This window comes from Rhinolophus sinicus, chromosome 18 (assembly GCF_057876585.1).
Source record: "Rhinolophus sinicus isolate RSI-liver-muscle chromosome 18, RSI-T2T, whole genome shotgun sequence".
Taxonomy (NCBI): domain Eukaryota; kingdom Metazoa; phylum Chordata; class Mammalia; order Chiroptera; family Rhinolophidae; genus Rhinolophus; species Rhinolophus sinicus.
Window position 1 is genome coordinate 12,023,020 of NC_142518.1, and position 24,169 is coordinate 12,047,188.

Sequence of the window (24,169 nt, forward strand, 5' to 3'; positions counted from 1 at the left end):
AGGAGTATTGCAAAGAAGTGTCCTATGTCCTAAACATCTTAAGAAGCGCTTCGGAGAATTTTCAAAAATAACACTGTATTTCAAAGATTTTGATCTTGGCATTTTTAGAGTTTCCTTAGCACTATGATTTTGGGGAGTAATATCTATTTTCAACTTCCTATCCATAATTGTGATTACCACCAAGTACTGAGACTGTGCACCTCTCAGACCCTTCTTTGTTTAGCACGTATCCATGAACTATGAGTCAGTGATCTGCGTAAGCTCCAAAGTTACCGAAATTTGTAAAGTTATATATAAAAGACGCCTGTAGAATAGTTACTAATTAGAAAAAGAGTATCCCTGGTCTAGCATCATTTAAAGAAAAGAGCATTGTAAATGGTCAGGAAGTTTCGCATGGTACCACAAGTTGCATTTTGTGCCCTGGGCATCCCCAATGAGGACTTCCTAATTGCTTTCACTCCCGGGGCATGTATTACCCTTGTTTAGCTGGAAGAACCCCATTCAAAAATATGAATATTTCTTCAAAATATGTCTTACAAAGAAGTATTGATTTACTGAAGTTAGGGTTTTGGTTTTTGCTGTGGTTGTTTTTGTATTTTACTGTTCCATTTTAAGAAACACTATTTTCCACTTTTCAAAACTGACATACATCTTAATTTTTACACCTAAGTTTCACGTTCTGGTTCTTTATTCACAGTGAAGCCATATTGCTTTCGGTGAGTTAGATGGGTAATTAATTTACCTGCTGGTTTATTCTGTGACCTTAAAACCTTTCGAAGGGGTTTTGGGGGAGAATACTAAGAGTGTATAAGGTCATTAAGACACCTCTAATATGCTTCTCAGTTACATTAGGGGATGAAAATAATTTTGGCCTGCTTTGTTTCTATCATTGCCAATCTTTAGTTGTTTATATAAGGGTGGAACTGCTCAACTACAGTCCTACATAGCAGAATATATTGACTATCTGCAATACGTTAGTTTAGCTTTGACTTCTGGCTCTTGTGAGATTTCGTTTTGTTTCTAAGATATGCATTTATTGAAAGAACTGATTTTAAAATATGCTCTGAATGCTTATAAAAGCATGTGATGATTTTGAAAACATGGATTTCTTTAGCATAGGGGGAGACTGGTTTTTTAGTGAATACATATTTTATTGACATGAACAATAGACTGACCTTTTAAAATAACAAGGAAGCTATTAATAAACAGCCCATCAATACCAGTCATTCTGTTCTTTTGAGGTTCCTTTAAAATATTGCTAGCACCCACGTATTTTGACAACATGAAATTATTATTTCTTTTTCAAAGTTATACCTTTGGGCTTTGCTATCTTTCAGGTTTTGCTCGGAATCTATCAGAAGGCAATAATGCTAATTATACAGAGTATGTGGCTACCAGGTGGTATCGGTCCCCAGAACTCTTACTTGGGTGAGTTACCTTCCTCAAATAGAATGACACGTACATATCTGCTCATCCTGTATCATTAGCTCTGGGATCATTCTATGGAAGATAAGAACTTCAGTTAAATGCCAGTTACCTATTCCAGTGTAACAAACCACCCAAAAACTTAATGGCATAAAACAAACAACATTTTATTTGCTCGTGATTCTGGGTGCAAGTGATTTGGGGGAGTCAGTGATTTGAGTTCAGCTGGATGGTTCTTCTGCTGGTCTCAACTGTAGTCGCTCATGTAGCTACAGTCAGTCTGCGGGTCATCTGGAAGCTGGTTGGTTTATGGGGCCTCAGCTTGGACAGACCATCTCTGTTCCATGGGGACTCATCCTCCAGTAGGCTAGTCCAAGTTTCTTTGTGTGTGATAACAGAAGAGCTTCCTACAGCATTAGGGCGAGCCCCAAAATACGTGGTTTTCAAACCTCTGTTTGCATGGCTTTTGCCTCATTGGCCAAAGCACATTGCTTGGCCAAGCCCTGATTTAAAGGATAGAGAAATAAACTCCATCTCTTGATGGGAGGAGTGGCAGAGTCACATTACAAAGTGACAGATATACAAAAATGGGGGGAATTATTGCTGCCGTCTTTGTTAATAATCTCCCACATTAAGAATGTGGATGTCCACAGAGTTTGTTTTCATCTAGTTTCTTCTTCTGTGTACCTCTGTCTGGACTCACTGGGATGCATGGTACATTTTCTTATGGGAGGCATTGTAATTTGAATTTACTGGACAGTTTTTGCCAAAGAAGAAATGAGTATAAGTTAGATCATTCATAGAACCCCATCTGAGGATTCATGTATGGTAGCAGGACTCGTTATAATATGGTTTTATCTATAAGATGGCCCCAACGAGTTAAGTCTAAAATCAGCCTTACTGCAAAAGTTCAGAGAGTATTTGCCACCTACTAATACCTATCAGAAAATTGTGGTTATGTATGGGAGCTACCAAAGTATATTGGGACTCCAACTAATTTGATGATCCAAACAGAATATTGCTAATTAATAATTGCAAGTGCTAGTTGAAGAACCGTATTATTTGTGTAAAACTCCCATTGATAATCAGTTGATATTTGGTTAACATTAAGAATTTACATTCTTGTGCATTCTCGAGACTTTGACATTCAAAATAATTCCAGCTGTGTAAATTATTCAAATCAGTTGACAAAAGAAAAATAGCATGTAGTGGGTATGTGGAGATTTTTCATAGGTTTCTCCATCTAGCACAAGTTTTTTCTCTTGTATAGGTATTAAAGAAAGATCAGTATCTTTCCCTCCCCAATAGAAAATCTACACGAAGTTTCCTAATATGGTTCTTAGGTTTTTGTGGGAAGGAAGTGAGATAAATAAAATACTAACTTAGTGTTCAGTGATTTATTGTCCTAGAAACATATTCTGTATAGTATTAACAGTGCTTTAATTTAGAGTATTTGTTAAAAGTTTTGTTTTACTAGTATATCATTATAGTATTCTAGAATTTTATCCCATTTTTTTGTTCAGATATTTTATGTTGGCTTTCCCTTCTTAAAGCTTGGGTTATTTATATTTGAAACTAAAGAAAACATGGTTTCTTACTTAATCTCCATATATAATTTGACTTAAGGTTAGATTTTGGGGTATACATATAATGCTGCTTTGGCGATACCTAGATTTTTGTGTATAGCCTCCATTTATTAATAACAGTAACATCCTAAAGCCCTCTGGTAAACTCAGATCCTAGAAGAGAACTAAACCCCTGAGTAAACAGAAAAAAAGTTTTGAGGGGAATAGCTATCATAAAGCCCCATATATAGGGTAAAAATAGAGTCAAGTAAATACAGTAGTGCTTAACACAGTTTTAGCTACAAGGTGTGATCAAACAATACAGTGAATGTTTAAATAAAAAAAATTTATTACAATAAAAGATACATTGCCATTAATCCCCCTCAAAATACTCGCCCTCACTTCAAACACACTTATCCCATCGTTCTTGCCACTTTCTGAAGCAGTTCTGGAAGTCCTCTTTTGTGAGTGTCTTTAGTTGCGCTGTCATGGCTGCCTCGATATCCTGAATCATTTTGACTTTGGGAAAGGGCCAGAAGTCGCACAGTGCCATAACTGGTGAATAAGGTGGATGAGGACACACTGAAATGTTTTTATTTGACAGAAATTGCTGTATACCAGAAACGATGTGTGACACGGAGTATTGTCATGATGGAGGATGATTTACGGCACACTTTACAACACACCTTCTCAACCAACTGACTGCACTGAACAAGTTGAAACATGTCGTACCCTGTTGCTAAGATTTGATGTGCTGCTTCCCGTATTGAAGATCCCTCCCTGCTTTCCCATTGGATGACACACGACAGCAGCATTCACCATTTTTTCTGATCACAACAGAAAGGCTCCGTGTCACATCGCTTCTGGTATATGGTAATTTCTATCAAATAAAAACATGGTATGTCCTCATTCACCTTATTCACTGGATCTGGCATGGCGACTTCTGGCTCGTCCCCAAAGTCAAAATGACCATGAAAGGTAAATGTTTTGCATCGATTCAGGACATCAGGGCAGCCACAACAGTGCAACTAAAGACATAAAAGCGGACTTCCAGAACTGCTTCAGAAAGTGGCAAGAACAATGGGATAAGTGTGTTCAAAGCAAGGGGGAGTATTTGGAGGGGAATTAATGGCAATGTGTCTTTTACTGTAATAAATTTTTTTATTTAAACATTCACTGTATTGTTTGATCACACCTCATATTAGAAATTGTGACTATGCCATCAGAGATTAAATAATGTTCAGTGTTTGTTTTTTAAGAAGAAAAATAAGTCAGTAGTACATTTTAATAGACTGAACTTAAAAAATGGATAAGATAATAGCTTTCTGACATTTAGAGAGCAAAAAGATAATTACCTAGAAAATAAATTTCTTGGGAACATTTCATTCCCTAAGTGAGCTGTTATCAGATGTGTGCACTGTATTAAGGTTTATTAGCCATTCATGTTCAAAATATACCCAGATGTGAATAGATTTCAACTTAGTGTATTCTACCTAAATTGTTATTAAATGGATGGGGTGTTTTTTAGCATAGATTTATTCACTTGTGTTCTGAATTTTTACTTGGATATCCATAATTCCTTTTTTTAGCCTCGCTTTTTTACCACATGGCACTTTTTAATTCCTTGAATACACAAATGTGCTTTAAATCATGAATCTGTTCAAAATATTTTGGAAATTATTAAAGTGTATTTCTTCGGTTGCCAAGATAATCTCTCCCTTTGCTTTTCAGAGCTCCCTATGGGAAGTCTGTAGATATGTGGTCAGTAGGCTGTATTCTTGGGGAGCTCAGTGACGGACAGCCTTTATTTCCTGGAGAAAGCGAAATTGACCAACTTTTTACTATTCAGAAGGTGCTAGGACCACTTCCATCTGAACAGATGAAGCTCTTCTACAGTAATCCTCGCTTCCATGGGCTCCGGGTAAGAGGCTTTGCTAAAACCCAAAATGGAATCAATACAGCAGCATTTAAATCATTATTCATTACACAATGGAATGCTAAGCTATTCCCTTTCCCATTACAATGTTTATAATCCCCATTATAATATTTTATTTTTGAATCTTATATAGTATTTGTGAATTTTAAAACGTGGTCTGAATTTGAATGTAGGAGCTGCGAATGTTTTTCCTAATTTGTAAGTTCCAATTGTCCAGTCTTTTCTAGTGTATGCATTATTATATTCTAAACTTTGGTTATCTCAGAATGTTTTTTTATCCAAAATATTCGGCATTCCCAAAAAATATAAAAATGTATAAATGGCTGTTGCTTATTTGAGGAAACATATTTGTAGTAATTTGAGGAAGACTTATGAATACTTGCATTCTGCTGATTTCAAGGTGCTGTTCTAGCAGCTATTTCTTGTTCCTCTGTTGACAGTGAAACATCAAATCTTCTTTTCAAACTAGTCTATTGTCTTGGGCAGCCTTTTCTAGACTTGCTAACTTGGTACAAAACTTGTCTTCAGAGAATATACTAAAAAGGGTCTTAAAAATATAAACTTACCCCAAATGAGCGACAACCAGCTTGCATAGGCATCTTATTGGAGTGGCCAGTTATAGGCTGCTTCACTCTTCCATCTACTCCAAAAGCTTTTTTTTTTTTTTTTTTTAAGTTTTCAACTACCCTGCTTGAGCCAACATGCCAATTGGTGGGCCATTGTGGCAACTATAAAATAAACTCACCACCACTTTCTTTCTTTTTCTTGTTCTCAAACCATGTTTTCTTAACGTTTGCAAAGCTCTTTGTTTCTTTCTTTGACATTCTGGACCTCAGTTCGTTTCACTTTGAAGAGCACCCCTCCTCACACAGTACCTGCTCCTGAATGTGGACGAAATGAATGAACAGAAGTACATACAATTTCTTTCTCTCTCTCTTCCAAATCTGAGTTACCTCCAGCAAGTTTCTCTTGTGTTCTTTTATTTTTGCTTTTGTAAGCCAAAAATTAGCCAAAGTATGACCATTAATTAGCATGCAAATAGTTCAACGGTTATTAAGCATTTGTCATACTAGATGCTGAAAATATGATAATAGATGGGACTCATTCTCAGTCTAGCAGAAAGAAAAATCTGTTCAGAAGTAAAGTTGGTCATAATTCATGAATTCCTGTTTCACTGAGAATGCATCCAAACTCCTTCCCATAGCCTATGAGACGGCATGATCCATGCCCTTCTAGCTCCATGACCTCAGCTCATACCTCTCTCCATTCCCCTCCCTCTCCAAACTCTCACCACATTTGCCTTTCTTTTTCTTTGGTTTTCATAAACATTCCAAGGTTTTTCCAACTTCATGGATATGGGACTTGCGACTCCTCCCAATGAGGCATTTCCCTTGTGTAACCCCTTCTCATTTTGTAAATCTCAGCTCCAAGGCACCCTCTCTCTGAACCCCCCCAACATACCAGCCCCACCTCCTTCCCACTGTCTTTCATAGCACCGTTTTTTTCCATCATAGCGCTTATAGTATGTACTTATTTTGTTTATTTGTTTACTTGTTCATTACTAACTGTCTAGTTTTCAACTACTAGAATATAAGGCAGAAATCATCTGTTTTGTCCCTGTATTTCCAGCGTCTAGCACAGAGCCAAGCAAGCATATCTATTAGGGACTCAATGAGTATTGAGCGCTTGAATCGGTGTCGTCCTCACTTGAGCTCAACTATATTTCCCTCTCCATCTCTAATGCTTCTTTCTCTCTTAGCACCTGTTACCTGAACTATTGACAACTCCCGAACTGATCTCTCCGATTTTCTCTCGTCACTTTAGTCTTTCACATTGCCTTCAGAATGCGCTTCCCTCCAACTGCACATTTTATTCTAAATCCTTTGTGTTTAAAAGCCCCAGGATTGCTGGTTAAGTTTAAACTCCTTAGGGTGGCAGTAAGAACCCCCTGCTCCTAGCCCCCCAGCTTCATCTCTTACCCTTTCCTCACCCCTTCCCCCCCTACTCTGCAGCTACATTGACCTTCTCACCATTTCCTTGGCACGTTGCTTCTACAGTACTGTATTTTCATTTCTGTAATGCTCCCAAGCCGCATCCCACTTCCTGGAAAGCTCTTCGTCCTCCGTCCTTGAAACCCTTCTAGCCTCCTCCAAGGGGATTGATGACTCCCCTTTCTGTTTTCCTGTAACACTTTGGTCCTTTCTCTTGCAGCACTCACTGCAGTCTCTTTTAAGTAGCTGTTTGCAAAATATATTTCCTTTCTGTACTGATGAATTCCTGGAGGATATGAGCGGTCACGTTCACCATGATATTGGCAGCTACCTACAATAGTGCCCACTAGGTGGAATGGTATTAAGCGATTGAATAGTTGACCTCAGGATTTTACACTAACTGCTGGTATGTCAAGCTTGGCCTGCTGGCTACCTTGTTCTTTGGTTAGAGGCTCTATGCTGGATTCTCTGAACTGAGTGTAAACAGATCTGTCACGGTACCTGGCCTTAATACCTTACAAACTAGCTGAAGAGTAAAAATGTGCATGAAATGATTAGAAAACTACCATTTATAATAAAGCGTGGTATATAATAAAGTACCACATTCTTTACTACATTGTACTGTTTTCTAATACATCTCAATATGATTGGGACCATGAGAGTGTGAAACATTCTGGAAAGTTAGAAATCATATTTGGCTAGATTCACTCGAGAACCATTTATGGAGGATTTGAAATGGATATTGAAGAATGAGTAGCGTTTGGATCAGATAAGCCACAAGAAGGCTGTCTTTTCCTCATTTGTCTGTGGTTCTATTTGTTTACAGACCTCACTGAACAATATTATCTGTAAATGCTAGAGAGCACATGACGACACTGCTTATAAATAGCCCTGCAGAGAAATTGCTGCTTCTGTGACACTTTGATTTTTATAGATCTTAATATTTTCACATTTTCGTCTGAAGGTGTTTGTGGTGTTTTAACTAAATTAATCTTTTTGGAGGTTTAACAACATTTGTTGAGGGCAAGCCCTCCTTGAACGTTTTGCTTGAGAATTCCTGTGACAGACAGCTAAGCACACAGGGCGTGGACTCTCCAGTGAAACATGGGCTCACCAGTAAGCAGTCCAGTGTTATTTGCATTTTGATTGTTATGTAGAGATTGGAAAATGCTCTAATTGTGTGCATTATTTTGAAAAAGTAACAATTGCTGGCCCATAGTTTAGGGCTTAGACTCTGGAGTTAGACTGCTGGCGTTCACAACCTGGCTCCATATTTACTACTTGAACGGCCTTAGGCAAGTTTCTTGTGTCTCTATGTGTAAAATGATGATAACAGAAGTTCCACCTGATGGGTTTGTTGTGAAGATTTAATGTATATCTAAGATGCCCAGACCAGTGCCTCACCTACAGTAAGTGCTCGGTATAGAGGCAGTCTCATTGTGTGCCATTGCCTGAGGGAGGGAGGGACTTACTGATTGGGATACGCTTTGAACTTCTATGCTAGAGTTTTGGTTATTTGTTGAATTATCTCATATTAGAATGGTAGCTTTCGTTCAAAAGCACAAATTACTTTTTTTAAGTTAGGAGTTTGATCATTTTTTTATCACAATATTTCTAATACTTTTTGACTTTCAGCATTAATTTTCTTATCAAGGAAGTATTACTTCTGAAGGAAAAAAGGAAGGAGTATCTGGTAACGTGGTAGACCTCATAAGCAAAATTGTCATTAAAATGTACCAGTGCAGAATCTTTTATCACAGCATGACAAGATCTCTCTCTCTGGGCTGATATTTAATGCTCTAACAACACCCAAAGGAACCTCTCTTCCTCCCTTAGGAAAGGTGCCTAGGTTTGGAAAGAGTGGGTTTGGACCACAGACTTGGGGGCATATACTAGTTCTGCTTTTTAGTTATGTGACTTGCCTCAAACCAGTTATTTGAACTTTCTGATTGTCATCTTCCTCATCTCAAAAATAAGAAGAATAATTGCTAAAATGTCTCGTGTAGCATCACTTCCCTCCGAAAGCACTTTGAGGTTTGCCTGTGTATCTGTGTTAAGCTCATGGTATTCCTTCTGCGTCCTCTGTCTAGAAGGGGCTGTCCTACTTTTCTCTGTCCTCGCATTTTTCTCATCTTTTAAACCTAGTTCGAATACTGTCTATGGGTTCTTTCTTCTACAGCCGCAAAGCACCTTGGTCTCCTTTCTCTAAGCTTTGAGTAGAATTTACGGCTGCGCTGATTGCTTTCCCAACCCAACTGCTGTGCTTGGGTGCAAAGTTTAGGTCTCACCCATATTCTGTCCCTCCTGCTGTACCTGGCAGTGTGGGGATGAGGTCATAATCACTCCCTAAATGCCTTGTTAGAATTTTCCCACAGAACCAGCCCTCCCATCCACTTACTTAACATGTTTAAGGATTTCAGGATTTTGCAATGCTCTTCTGTTGGTATAAAGGAAATAGATATTAAAAGCCAAGTAGCTCCTCCATTGGGAGGGGGTTTGTTCATGGCATTGCGCTGTAATACTTCACCATCCACTTAGATATTGTGAAATGTGAGTTGGCAGAGGGAAGGGCAGAGCATCTAAATAAACTTGACCTTTTCCCTTCATTTTATTTAAAAATGCGTTTGTTAACTTAGGAGCCTGTTTGCATTCTGTTCCAATGTACATAAAGGAAGGAATTGAAAACAGGTCATTAAAAGAGTGTGTTCAAAGCAATAACAGAACATATGTCTGAATGCACTCTTTCTATTTCTGTGGCCTTTCAGGTACTGGCCTCTGTGCCTTTTTCTCTTTTTTTACTTCTCTTATTTTCAGGAGTAAATGGGATGTTGTGAAAAGGACTTAAGACTTGTCTGTAATAATGGGTGGCCGGTTAGCTCAGTTGGTTTAGAGCGCGGTGCTAATAATACCAAGGTTGCCGGTTTGATCCCAGTGGGCCACTGTGAGCTGCGCCCTCCTTACGAAAAAAAAAAGAATTGTCTGTATAAACTGTATAAATACAGTTTCAAATTTTTATATTTTGGATTGTTTTACATGCTTCAGTATTGTCCGACTAGATTTAAGTATCATCTTTCATCGGCAAGTTTTCCTATTATTAAATACCCACTCAATTCTATTAATCCATACCTCAAATCCATAGACAGCCAAAGTAACATACATAGAAAGAAATTGGATCTGACTGCACCAGGGCAATAAGTTCTGTTCACCGGCTCCTTCTCCAGCACTCGCAGCTTGTGCACACCCATCCCCTTCTCCATGCTCACACTCCTGTCGTGTTCTTACAGTTTCCAGCTGTTAACCACCCTCAGTCACTGGAGAGAAGATACCTTGGAATTTTAAACAGCATTTTACTTGACTTAATGAAGGTAGGACAAGTGGATGTTATCTGTATAATATGTCTTTCGTTAATAGATGTATAATAGATATTAATAGATGTATAATAGATGAAAATGGGGGACTATGTCATGTTAAAAAGTATGTAATGTATTTAAAATTGCAGCAGGATCTGGTATTGTAACATTCCATCTAGACAGGACCATGAGACACCTAAATTACATTCCTAAAATGGACAGAATAATAATCCAGATATAAATAATAAGCAATAATTAAATGTATTCAGCACTCAAGAGCTGCTCAGGCATAAGGTTTTAAAACAAATCTTTAAATGAATGTTGAAACAAAAGCGATTCTAACATTTTTTCCATGAGATTTAGGGCCTCCCATAGGTTTTTTTTACCAGTGAACCTAATTCTGCTCTTTTTCTTACTTGGCCTCTTCTCTCCCAGCCGCATCGCATCGGCTCTTTCTGGCTCTTTTTTTGACACAGGTACTTGACGTATTGCTGCTACTGTTCCTGAGTGGTCCTCCTGCCCTAGTGCCCCTGGCCAGGGGTCTTCCTGCTCTGGACTGAAAACGTTCTCACAGTTTTTTATTCATGCTTTTCTTTCCCAGTAGCCAGTGAGTCAGTCCCTTGAGTGAGAACTTGTTTTCTCCCCCATAGTCTCCAGCTTTCATTGCAGCCAGCCAGTACATAAGCAAGTGCTGATTTTTTGATAATAGATGTTCAAAAACCACTTGTTAATGGGTCGGTTTCATTTTATGCCCAACCATCAGAATCCGAGGAGGTTACACTGTACAGAGCCTTTGAGGCATACTTAGCACAGTTGGAATTGCTAAGCAGTGCTCTCAGAACTTTGCTGTGCTTTAAACCATGTTAATCTGTATTCCAAGAAACACTGTAAATCGGTGTGGGGGCAGAGGTGGGGGAGAGGGGTGTAGCTCTTGGGAAAGGCTGCGCAGCAGAAAACCTTTCATGGATTTTATTCATTATATTTTATTCACAGTATTCATTAACGTATAAAGGGTTTCAGGAATCCCACAGCAAAGAAGCATTTCTGTCTCACCCAACATTTTCCAAATTTAATTAAATACTGAATACTTAAAAAAAAAATAGAACTCTACAGCACTAGTGTTCTAAACACAGATTTCAAGCTGCTATTAGAAAAAGAACCCTCAAGGCTCTTTCAGGTTAATTGGGCATAAATTATCTCTTAAAATCAGTTGGGTTTTGTCAATATGTTCTTTCATGCAATCAATATTTATTTATTAATTATTTAATAAGTTTTAAAATGTAAATAAAGTAGCAAAACTGAATTAAATGCAATTTCATATTTTCTGCCTTTTGTCTTTTTGAGTTAAAAATATTTGAACTTTTTTGTTAAATCATTGCCAGATGTAATTACCAAGCATCAGCGAGGCACCTGGTAAAATCTAGCACAGATAAAAATATAAAGATAACCTGAATCTTTCTGCATTTATACCAGTTTAAAAGTTAAACAGGCTAATTCCTGTTAATTGAATATATTTACCCTCAAATTTTTTTAACGTTAAAGAACCATTTTTATTGAAATATATATTCATAAAAATATACATATTATGTGTACATCTCAGTTAATTTTTATTATGCAAGCATATCTGTGTAACCCCAGCCAAATTGGGATATAGAAAATTATTAGCACCCCAAAAGCCTCCTCATGACCCCCTCCCAGACTCTACCCTCCACCCCTTCCCACTCCTGGAAACCACAATTTTGACTTCTATCACCAAAGCTTGTTATTGTTTTGTTAGTATTGAATGTTAATATAAATAGAATTATTCCTTTTGTCTTAGTTATTTTTGAAAATAAATTTGAAAAATGATACCATTTATCCTTTCATGAAGAAATGTATTCTCTATGCCATTTCCCTAAAACAGATTTGATAATTTTGTGACTATATAAGTACCTAAAACGGCCATCTCGTTCTGCATGTGTTTATGTGTCTCATCCATTTTAGTGGGGATAGGTCTCCAGAGTTAATCCAAGCCCCTAATAACTTCAAGAATAGCTACAGTAATTATATGGGTTCTATTTTAGTTTTTAAAAAAATTAATGTGGTTTTTTTCCCTCTAAAATACTGATTTTTGAAACTATTCAGTAAGTTTTATACTTTCCTCATAATGACCTCATCCTTCCAAATAATTTGAAAATTAACAGCTGTATTCATAAATATAAAAATAGTTCTTTGTATGTGCAGTAATTTCTGTTGATAATCTTAACACTTTAATGCTGGTAGATATTTGGCTTCTGAAAGGTCACATGCACTTCTAATTTAAAATACTCAGGCTGACTTTCCTTTGTTTTAAATAGCATCATGCAGTTGAAACCATTTTGATGTCAAGTGTTTTAACTGCCAGTGAGACCAAAATCATTTTATATACTTCCATAGTTTTTGTTTTTTAATAAGGAAGAAGAAAGAATTGAGATAATTTTAGATTTGTGTCTGAGTGGATATGAATGTAAATCCATTTGCATGTAAGCAGTTTCGGAGTCTTCTGACCCAAAGTGAATGTTTAAGTACATGATAGGGTCAGAGTTCAAATGTTCTGTGATGGTAGGTTGAAGGTAATTGTCTAAAATTGAATTCTGGTTTATTGGGAGCAAATCTAGGTTTACTTTCAATGTTCGACAGTGGATCACAAAGAGATTAAATGTTGGCAAAACCAATGAAAGTGAGACGGATTTAGGAATGCTAGAATTTTACCCTTTTTCCTTTATGTGAAGGAAAATGTCAGTCACTCAAATAGCAAAGTTCAGTGTGCTCTATTGAGTTGTGTTAGGTTATGTAGGTTTTGTTTCTTTATATATTTGTTTAATTTATCAATAAAAACCAATCAGTTTTAATAATGAGTCACCTTTTAAAATCTTGTCCAATTATTAATAAGATAAATATTATTAGAAGAAAACATTTTAGTTGTTAAAAATCTAATATGTGTATAAAAGGGTTAGTACCTTAATGAATAAACACTTACAAATAAATTAGATACACAAATAGAAAAATAAGAAAAGGAGGAATATCAGTAACCAATAAACATAAAAGTGTTCAACCTCACTAGTAATCAAAGATGTGAATTAAGACAGCTGTGAGGCACCATTTTTTAAATGTCTAATTTACAAGTACTAAAAAGAATGATAACACCTATTGTTGATGAGGGAGCCAGGAAATTGGTAAACTCTCAGTTGCTGAGAGGACTATCATTTGAGGCAAACTTCCTAGGGGGTAATTTGGCAACACTTAGAAAATAATCCTTCAAAAGTTAAACGTTTGCATACCTACTAGTTCCATTATCCTACGAAAGGAATCATGGATGTATGCAAACATATCATTTGTTCATCACAGCATTAATTATAATAGCGAAAGGTGGCAGCCATCTAAATGGCCAACAGTAGGAGATTGGTTGAATAAATCATGGTATATCCATACCACAAACTTCTATATAGTCATTTGAAAACATGTTGTAAGATTATTTGTTGCAACATTGTTCATAATAATAAAAGAAGGGAAATAACCAAAATGTTTATCATTAGAGAATTGCTGAAAACAACCTGAGGTATATCCATAGAGTTGAAGCTCTTTACCGATGTGAAATGATCTCTTAAGATCTAATGTCCGGTGGAAATAAAACTAAGTGCAGACCATTGTGTATGCTGCTATTAATATTTGGGTAAAATAAAAGCAGATAGAGATATGCACAGAATATTTTTATGGAAGGATACACAAGAAACTGATAACATGGGCTGCCTCTGGAGAGGGGGACAGGAGAAAGGTAAATAATGTGTATTTTTTCATGTGAATATATACTTATTCAAAAAAATATTTAAAATGTTGAAATTATGTTGTAAAAGTGTTTTTGATTAGTAAGTGAAAAGTGCAGGATACAAAACTTCAAAGAAAATATGGTATTCTAAAGAGGCTGGGAGGGCATATCCCCAGAGGACAACAGTGGCAAGATTATGGGTGATTTAGATAGTCCTTAGAAAAAGTTTTTTTTTAGGCTAAATTGTGTTTGCTAGATATTCTGCAATGACTGTGCATTTCTTTTATAATAAAAAATAAGATTTTTAAATTACAGTTTAAAATTGATTTTGTAATGTTCTTTCCAATCCTAACATTATTTCCTAAGAATTTACTGAAGTTGGACCCAGCTGACAGATACTTGACAGAACAGTGTTTGAATCACCCAACATTTCAAACCCAGAGACTTTTGGATCGCTCCCCTTCAAGGTCAGCAAAAAGGAAACCTTATCACGTGGAAAGCAGTACTTTGTCTAATAGGTAAATATTCCCTTTTAAGGAAATACAGATGCAGTGCTGGTCTTACAAGTAGGTGGAGGAGGTGGCTGCTTAAATGATGCAATTAGAGAAAAGAAGGAAAGCCCTCTTTATTCAAAAATATCTTCCTTATGCTTATTACATGATTCAGAACCACATTTTAAGAGTTGTGTGGGTCTTTAAAACTTTCTTATCTTTAACAAGTATATCACGGAAACCTATGCATTCACTGGGAAAGGTAGCATGGGTTAGCAACTGAGGCGGGTTCTAGCCTCATGAGCTAGAAGATTCTGTGTAAATGGGACCCAGGGGTGATGAAGAAGGGTGTGTGAGGGCAAGAGGATTTCTGGAGGGAGAAGAGGATACCAAACACAGGTGGGTGGGGAGGCACTGAAGATAATCTTTGCAACTGAACCAAGTAGGTCTGGCTCTACAGAAGGATCTTGTGTTTTCGTTGCTCTTGTCTTTTAATTATTGAGTTGAGAAGTTATGTTTTCATAAGAATAAGAATATGGAAATAGTAAAGTCAGTATGGAAGACAAATTGGTGATTCAAATTGGTGCTTTTTAAAATATAATTTTCCAGCATAATCTTTAAAAAACAAACAAACAAACAACAAAACAAACCTCTGTTTCCTGGGGAGGGGGAGGGACCCACAAGGGATTGGACCATGCAATCAGGTTCTGTCCCCAGAACTGCCATTCCCTGATTCTGTTGGCTGCATTTACTGGAGGGCAGTGTGCTTGTCATGGGCTCCCTGTCTTATCTTCCTCTCCTAAGAAAGTGGTCTTATCACCTGGTGTTGCTTAGACTATGGGAAATAGGAAATAGTTTGTCTCATCTACTGTGAGAAGAGAAATAGAAAACAGTAATTCTTAACATGAAGCTTTTTGGATATAAATTTTCTCCGATTATCCCCCAATTTTCTCTCGATGTAGAACAGTTATTCTTAATCTAGTGGAATTTTGAAAGTTCAAGACCTGGTACTTTTTAGATCTGTGAGTGCATTCATAAATTGGCAATAACCATTTATCCGATGTTTTCTCTGCTTAACTGTGCGATTGTTTTTTTACAGCTGTTTACTCTCTTTAAAGTGATTAGTTCTGGTATTGTTGCCCTCACACCTTATAAACTACCTGCAGTTTTTAAAGGAGGCCTAGGAGCAATTTCAAATTCTTTTTAACTGAGTTTGTGTTCACTTTGTTGTCTGTTTGCGTGACATCTTAGTCCACTAAGTCGAGGCACAGTGTTCACCTTTTGGTTGCTCCTTTGCATTTTGCCTGTCTTATCTGGGATCACCCCCAGTTCCAGTGCTTTGGTCTCCCTTCTCCTGTAACTGTCACTTGACTCCTCTAGTTTACATTTACAAAGAAAAAGGATCCCAATGATATAAAGTTCAGTAGACTGGCTATTGATTTGTGTTATAGTGATGATTAGTAAAATACAAAGACTGCCGTGAAATGGGGTCTGTGTCTTCGTCCTCTAGTGACTCACTTGAAAGGTCCCCAGTGGGGATCCAGGACTCTCCTTGGGAACCCTCTTTAATCTATCAAGGAGGATGTGTGTGGTGATGCAAATGTGGTTTATATGGGTCTTTGAGGAGTCCTCCCAAATCCCATTTTGAAGCAGATGAGAACAGAAATTATAAGTAAATAAAAATCTCTGGAAAAATTCATTTTTAGGTCTTGACACTATGTTGAATATATTAAAGAAAAAGTCCTAAATGGTTTCTCTAGGAATGATCCTAGTTTATGTGTATCTGGAAATGTCCTTTTCTCCACACTTGTCTATGGTCCCCATTCCTCCATGGAAGCCTTTCTTGCTGGGAACACTAATTCTACACAGACCATAGCTTCCTTGGACTTCCCAGCACCATTGTAGAGTTGGCTGCCAATCACACTCTCCCCTGCCTTGTCCCTGAGACATACACACCCTGTCTTCTGTCGTCGTCCCAGCTCATGTCTCTGTAGGAGAGGCAGTGGACTCTTGCATTACCTAGCCCCTGCCTAAGTTTCCTTCAGACTCATCTGAAGTTCATCTTAAACATGGCGGCATGGTGCTTCAGCCTACCCTTCACTGCCCTCTCACCAGTCCTGCTTCGCCAGACTTCTCCATAAAAGTGTGGCTTTGTATCTTTAATGTTTGCTTTGAAAAGTTATTTTAACTGAGGAGATTAGCTATCTGTTTACCTGTCTTTCCTTTTCTTTCCTTCCAGCCAACCATTTAAGAAGAGTTTATATATTAAATCCTCTTAAGAGGTTGTCAGTTTAACACAGATTCCTTACAGTTGTGTATCAAGGAGATCTATGGAATTTTCGAAGCAGTTTTTTATTGTTGTGCTTTGGCAGGGCTCCAATTTGAAGATAATTTGATGCCCTTTCAACATAGGAATTATGTGCAAAGCTTAATGCCTTCAGGTTAATATCAAGACAGTAACTTTTGTGATAGCGGTTTAGACTCAGTACATTTATGGGAAACCTGACTCTTTGACAAATATTTCTACCTTAACTTGCTCGTCTCGCTTTTCCTGTTAGAAATTGTATCTTACATCATTATGACTGTGTTCTTCCTAATGTGTAAGTCCATGCTCCGCATTGAGAGCAGTGTTTTCCAAGAGTTTTCAAAAACTAGCAGCCGTCTTCACTTTTCTCTCTCCTTTTCTGGCCTTCTTTGGAGCTTCGGACGTTTCACAATATCCGCATGTGTTATCTCTGCTATTACTCTTTTTAGGCCTGGCAGAGAAAGGGGAGGAAATCAGGTTATGAGAGCCCAGGGGAGCCAGGCAGGAGGAGCCCCCGTGAGGGATCTGTAATCTGGAGGGACACAGCTATGATCTGAGTCAGGGTGCCCATGCTGGGAAGGAGGAGGGAGGGCAGCCCCCAGCCCCTTGCACTGCTAAGCCCACCTGAGACTTAGGCTGCAAGGGAGCCTGGGTGATGTAGTCTGCAGAGTTGGGCTACTGAGGCCCAGGATGGGGCAGAGAGGAGTGGAGAATGGACTGGGGGTTGGGCAAGTGGAGACTAACACAATCATATGTATTTATGGGTGAGACTATTGTCTATCATTGTGTAGGGTTTTGAAAGTTGCTAAGATATTTTAGTTGCCAAGACATAAGTTGACAGACTAATGGTGTAAAATCTGCCTTTAGGATTTGGGGACTGTCCCAGATTAACCCAGGGATAGACTCTGTTAACATCATTTAACAGAAAGTGAAACTTTTCCTTTCTTTGTAATTTCTTTCTGGGTCTGGGATCTGCCATTTAGTTAGCTTGTATTTAAGTGACTTATTTAATGCTGCAATTCTTGTGACCCAAAGGCAAGAGATTAGCGAGTACATTTAGGAGGTGAGGCCTTCCATACTGGTACAGGCTTGCTTGGTATCAGATCCTTTTTAACACTGAAAGGTAGGAGCAGAGGGAAAGGTCCCTTACCTTTGATGCCTGAGCAAGTGGATTCTCAGGAGAAATGGGAAGGCGTAGGTTCACAGATTACCATTCTACAGGGAAAAAGTGACTTTTCTCTCCATTAGCATGTGATGGGAACAAAATTCCCAAGTCAAACCATATTTAGCAATAACAATATTTGGAAGAAAATTTTCTAAATGCATAGTAAAAAGGGAATTATTTTTCATTTAAAAACATTCTCACCTATCTCAAACTATAATTTGATCCTTTAAATAATTACAATAGAACAAAATAACCTTGCTCTGATGACAGTTTCAGCTTTCAAATAAAGGACAAGGTTTTCCTCTGGGTTTATATTTTGTATTTTAAACCAAGAAGGAAATGAAGCTTTAAATCCTAGAGACCTCGGTCAGTTTGGAATAATGACGTGTGAAGTGAAGAAGAGAATAAAATTGTGTCCTTTAGAGACAAATGAACTCTTTAGATCCCTGTGATCCAGTTAGAGACACATTCCTATTGAATATACAAGGAGGTATCTGAAGTAGCCCAAGTCTTGCCACTTCTCTAAAACATAAACATTGATCCTCATGTTTTCCAACAAACCCCACCAGGCAGTCTACATTTCTTTTTCGAGTGTCATTTTCTTTTATTGAGTGCATTGCTAGAATTCTCATTCTTTGATGATACAGGCTGAAGGCGGAAGAGATACTGCTGGTGTCTGTGTGTATATGCAGTGAGTATGGATTGCTGAGGCAGGCTGTGAGTTCGACAAATAAAAATGAAGTTCAAGGAACACCATGGCCTTCAAGTCTAAATGTTGCCTTCTGACATTTATGCAGACATAAGAATCATAAAGAGTTTGTCTATAACTCAACTGTCTTCTGATCAGGCGTTCTATAACAAACACACATGTGAGCAAAAGCATGTTTTCCCAGATTATCAGTTAGGAACTGTATTGGCAGCCAGTTAGCTGCGCTTTCGAGGATGCCAACATATTTCATCAGGACCAGCGCCTTGTGGCAGAGACTTGATCCGAGGCACTTCCTTCTGATGGTTGTTACTTGTTGACATGAGCTTGAGAGACTTACATGTTTTCATTTTTGAAATGTTGTAGGTATTTGTTTTCTTTTCTATGATACTTTTTGTGTGTTTACTATTGAGGAAAACTAAGATACTTTTTTTCTATTATTTTAACATAGAAACCAAGCCAGCAAAAGTACCGCTTTGCAGTCTCACCACAGATCTAACAGCAAGGACATCCAGAACCTGAGTGTGGGTCTGCCCCGGGCTGAGGAAGGTCTTCCTGCCAACGAAAGCTTCCTGAATGGAAACCTTGCTGGGGCTACTCTTAGCCCCATGCACACCAAAACCTACCAAGCAAGCAGCCAACCTGGCTCTACCAGCAAAGATCTTACCAACAACAACTTACCACACATTCTCAGCCCAAAAGAAGCCAAGTCAAAGACAGAGTTTGATTTCAGTATTGACCCAAAGCCTTCAGAAGGCCCGGGCACAAAGTACCTCAAATCGAGCAGCAGATCACAGCAGAACCGCCACTCATTTATGGAGAGCTCGCAGAGCAAAGCCGGGACCCTGCAGCCCAGCGAAAAGCAGAGTCGGCACAGCTACATTGACACCATTCCCCAGTCCTCTAGGAGTCCCTCCTACCGGACCAAGGCCAAAAGCCACGGGGCGTTGAGTGACTCCAAGTCCGTAAGCAACCTTTCCGAAGCCAGGGCCCAAATTGCAGAGTCCAATACCAGTAGGTACTTCCCATCCAGCTGCTTGGACTTGAACTCTCCCACCAGCCCAACCCCCACCAGGCACAGCGACACGAGAACTTTGCTCAGCCCCTTGGGGAGAAATAACCGAAGTGAGGGCACTCTCGACTCACGCCGAACCACAGCCAGGCACTCAAAAACTATGGAGGAGTTGAAGCTGCCTGAGCATATGGACAGCCATTCCCATTCCCTGTCTACACCTCATGAATCCTTTTCTTATGGGCTGGGCTACACCAGCCCCTTCTCCTCCCAGCAGCGTCCACACAGGCATTCCATGTATGTGACCCGGGACAAAGTGAGAGCCAAAGGATTGGACGGAAGCTTGAGCATAGGGCAAGGGATGGCGGCCAGAGCCAACAGCCTGCAGCTCTTATCACCTCAGGTACAGCTGAGGGCCTTGCCTGGACCTGTTGGCTCACCGTGGGAAGGTGGTGCAGGGGTCAGTCTGCAATTTTCCCTACTGCAGTAGGTTAGCCATTCTTGATAGGATGCAGTTAGGGAAGCAGTACTTGAAGGACTAATCTGTTAAAAACAAAAATGATTTAAGCCGGTTGTTAAGAACTCAGAAAGCTCCTTTTTAGAAATCTGTTTCATTTCTTAAATGTTCCTTTCTGGCATATTTGATTGAGAGACTCCTATTTTGATTTATTATAGAATTCATTGGCTCTATGGGTTAGTTTTTAATTTTCTCAAAAATCAGTGTGAATTTTATGGGGATTTCCCTCTAATTTCTCCAAACCACATTTGCTTAAACCAATCCCTTTGCTAAGACATTACTCAATATCTTAAATGAACTGAAAACTTGTAAATGTATCTAGAGCTATCACTAAATTTAACTTCAGGCCGGGATAAATGTTAGTTTTTAGTCTTTTGGATTGTTTTTAAATCTCAAGGCAATGTTTTTTAGCATCATACTTCCTCCATCTTATTGATCTTCAGACTCTAGAGCTGACACTAACTTGTTTAAAAGAAGCAGCATTCTTATGACAGAATGTGTTTTTTAAAATTATATTTAGTCATATGAAACATTTACCTGCAACAAAGAAGTGAAGGCAGAGAAAATCAATGTCAGAAGAAGCAAATAGATTGAGTAGGGAAAGTAGTCCCCTTTCAGAGGCTATGGAAACGGGTTCATGGGCGTGTGTCAGAACCCCAGGAGATATGGATGGATTGTGTAATGGGAAGCTTAGCAAGACGAGTGCTGGGGAGAGGGCACTGGCAGTGATAAGCTCAGCTGGGAAGCCAGGTGCTTCAAACTGGTGAATTTGGGAAAGGGATCCCATCTCTCTGTGTTTGCTGTAAGAATTAAAGACGGTGTATAAAGCACTGTGCCCAGTGCCCGTCACAGTAAGTGTCAAAGTTTAGTTGTTGCTGCTGCTGCTGCGATGGTGGAGGCTGTTCTTTAGACATTGAACACCTTCTCTATGCTGGGTATTCTCGGGCGCTCAGAAGAGTCTGAGGTAGGGTTCTTGCCCTTGAGAAACTTCTCTCAGGGAAGATTAAATTATACATGATAACAATGAAATAATTAAGAAGCACATTATTATGGCACTGGCTATAAATAGGAGTTGAGAACAGGGAGAAAGCATTGTGAGCGGGAGCAGTCAGAAATGGCTTTAGGGGCAATGAAAGGTCTTGCTCCGAGCGAGGATGTGGAGAGGATTTGAATGGCTAGAGAATGAAGATGTGTTCAGGCACTGACTGAGCTAGGCTCTGGGAAGAGCTAGGCTCCATGATAGGCTCTAATGAGAATGCTGAAAACGATGTGGTCCCTGTCCTCTTGGAGTGTGTAGGCCGGGGTGAGGTCGCACCCTTGCCAACGGATAGGTTGTTAAAATACTGTGAGCCTGCATGCCCACGCTGTGCTAGAGGTATGTATGCCGTGGGCACAGAGAGAAGCGGCACAGTCCAGGCAGGGTGGCAGGAGGCCCCCAAGGGAGCTGGCATCTATCTGAGCAGAGCCTTCTGGGACTTAACTAGGAAGAAAATGGAGTTGACATCAGGAAAGAGGCTCAAAGGGAGAGCAGGAAAGAGCGTTGCAAGGAGGAGGGGGGTAATAAATAGCATGGTGTGCTGTGAGGATTGCAGCTTATTCCACATTGCTGGAATGAACATGCAAGATTTGGGGTGGATTTTGCAATAATCCAAGCATGAGAAGAGGAAAGTGTGTTCTGGACGCAGTACCAGTGGGAAAACAGAGAAAGAGTGGGTCTTAAAGACTTCCTCAGAAGTGGAAACAATGGGACTTGTGAATTGAAGGACTGAATATGGGAAAAAGGAAGCCTTCAAGGTTGCTTTTGTAGGAGCTTCTTTTCAGAGTAGAAGAGAGGACTTTTGAAGTCACTGAATTCAACCTCTTCATTTCACAGATGAGCAAGTTGGCTGGGTTGCCCAAGTTTCCCCAAGTAGTTCAGGGCGGAGCGGGGATCATGAGGCAATGTCCTGGTCCTTGGCCAGCGCTCTTTGCACTGTATCATGCTGACATGTTGAGGATGAAGTGACCCTGGGCCCCTAGGCAGAGGTGTTTTGCACAAGCTTGGAAAGATCATCTGGTGCCCAGGTGAGAGGCAGGCAGGAGATGCCGTGGTTGGAGTCAGAGTGGTGGTCGGAAGAGTCCCCCTGGAGAGGAGAGAACCTCTAGGGCCTAGAAAGTTCTCCATAGCCTGGCAGCTGCCCGGAGACGTTACATGGAGGTCAAACCCAGGTAAAGAATGCTAGCACTAAGCACAGTGTAAACAGAGAAGAAGAAAAACGAAAGGCTTTAACTTGGAAAAACGACAAGTGGACTGCTCTTTGAAAGTTCCAGAAAAAAGGCTTTGTGAACATGGTGGAAATCAGCTAATTATAAACAGTTGCTGTGGGCTAAGCATAGATCCAACTGTTATACTGAATTTTAAGCCCAGTTCAGGAGGTACAGTGCTAAGCTGCCAGAAAGGACAAGTTTCAAGGCACAAAGACGGCAGACAGCTTGACAAGTAACTAAAGCTGTGAATAAATGATGGAAATCACTCTCTTGCAAAGTATTGTGGCCACGTTCAAGAGCAAGGGGACTAGACTCACACTAAGCACTTAAGAGTTTAGATTAGATGTAAATCATTTGTTCTCTAAAGTACTTTTTAGAGGCCTTTGTAAACAATACAGGTGATAAAATTCATGAGATTTTGTCACAAAGTAGAAAGAAGAAGAAAGGCTTCATTGGCTAATTTCCTGCCTAGAATCCTTTCATAGTACATTTAGGGAGTGAGTGGGAGAAAGAGAGACTCATATTTTAAATTCTAAATAAAATAGTTTTGATACATCACATAAGGCTCAACATAATACTCGTTCTGTGCCTAATGTACAGATAGTGCAATGCAGCTAACTCCTCTTAATGGCTTGGTAATTTTGTTCCTTAATCTTTTTTTCCAAGTGTAGAAAATGCTACTTTTTTCCTCACTGAACACCATTATGGACCAAGGCTACTCTTAGCTTGTGACTCACTTCCTTGAAAGAAATCGGTAGTGTCTCCGGAGCTGAGTGCTATCGTGATAATGAAAATGCATGAAATATAAGTACTGTTATCCTGGAGAAGATTCAGAGGAGACCTTAAGTACACAAACTACAGTAATTAGGGAATTTTAAGACAGAAATTAACTAAGAGTATTGATTCGATTCCTTGATACATTTAAAGGACTTTAGTTTTCATCTGAATCTGCCATATAAGTCCTTCATGAAAAAGAATTTTGATTCTGTACAGTTCGTTTTGGAAAACTCAGCCTAAAATCTGCTAGAGAAATTTTGGGGTAACTAATAGAATCTCTAATTAGAGTGCTGCTCAGAATCATGACTGTCTAGATATTAGGAAGATAATTTTCTCTGTTTTTAATAATTAATTGAACTATTTTCAGAGTAATTCATTCCCTACTTGCCTTAACTTTAATGAGAATTTCACTTTCCATCTGTGTGACATTTGTTTGACTTATTTTACATTCATCAGATGATTCACTCTTATGGGACAATCTGTGTTTTAGCCAGCTAACTTTTTTTTTTTTTTAAGTCAGTTAAGGTACTGGTTATACCAAATAAAGCCCGTGGCAATTTAGGTGACTTTCATCATTTATAAGGGCAATTTTATAAATCCTTCTAAATTTGACTTCCAGCCCGGGGAACAGCTTCCTCCAGAGATGACTGTGGCACGATCTTCTGTCAAAGAACCCTCCAGAGAAGGCACTTCTTCATTCCACGCACGGCAGAAGTCTGAGGTCTGAATTCTCCAGAGTTGCTACCATTTTATGATAAAGCCTGTCTGTAAAGATTGATCATTCGATATCATGATAGCCTATTTTTTTAAAATGTAGTCATACCCAATCTCCCACAAATAATTTGGACTGGCTTATAAAGTAAATAGTTTTCCTCATGCTATAATTCTGAGCGTTCTC

At 38.9% G+C, this 24,169-nt stretch overlaps 1 protein-coding gene across 3 annotated transcripts in view; it reads left to right on the forward strand.

Annotated features, from left to right (window-relative positions):
• CDKL5 (cyclin dependent kinase like 5) overlaps positions 1 to 24,169 on the forward strand; it is a 162,025-nt gene that overhangs the window by 112,425 nt on the left and 25,431 nt on the right. For 2 of the 3 annotated variants that reach the window (XM_019755452.3, XM_019755453.3), the window contains exons 8-13: positions 1,338 to 1,428; positions 4,722 to 4,911; positions 10,202 to 10,282; positions 14,418 to 14,569; positions 19,170 to 20,133; positions 23,891 to 23,992. In XM_019755452.3, the coding sequence (XP_019611011.1) occupies positions 1,338 to 1,428; positions 4,722 to 4,911; positions 10,202 to 10,282; positions 14,418 to 14,569; positions 19,170 to 20,133; positions 23,891 to 23,992 (1,580 nt within the window). The remainder of the gene's footprint in view (positions 1 to 1,337; positions 1,429 to 4,721; positions 4,912 to 10,201; positions 10,283 to 14,417; positions 14,570 to 19,169; positions 20,134 to 23,890; positions 23,993 to 24,169) is intronic. The other variant, XM_074324175.2, reaches the window with a different exon arrangement.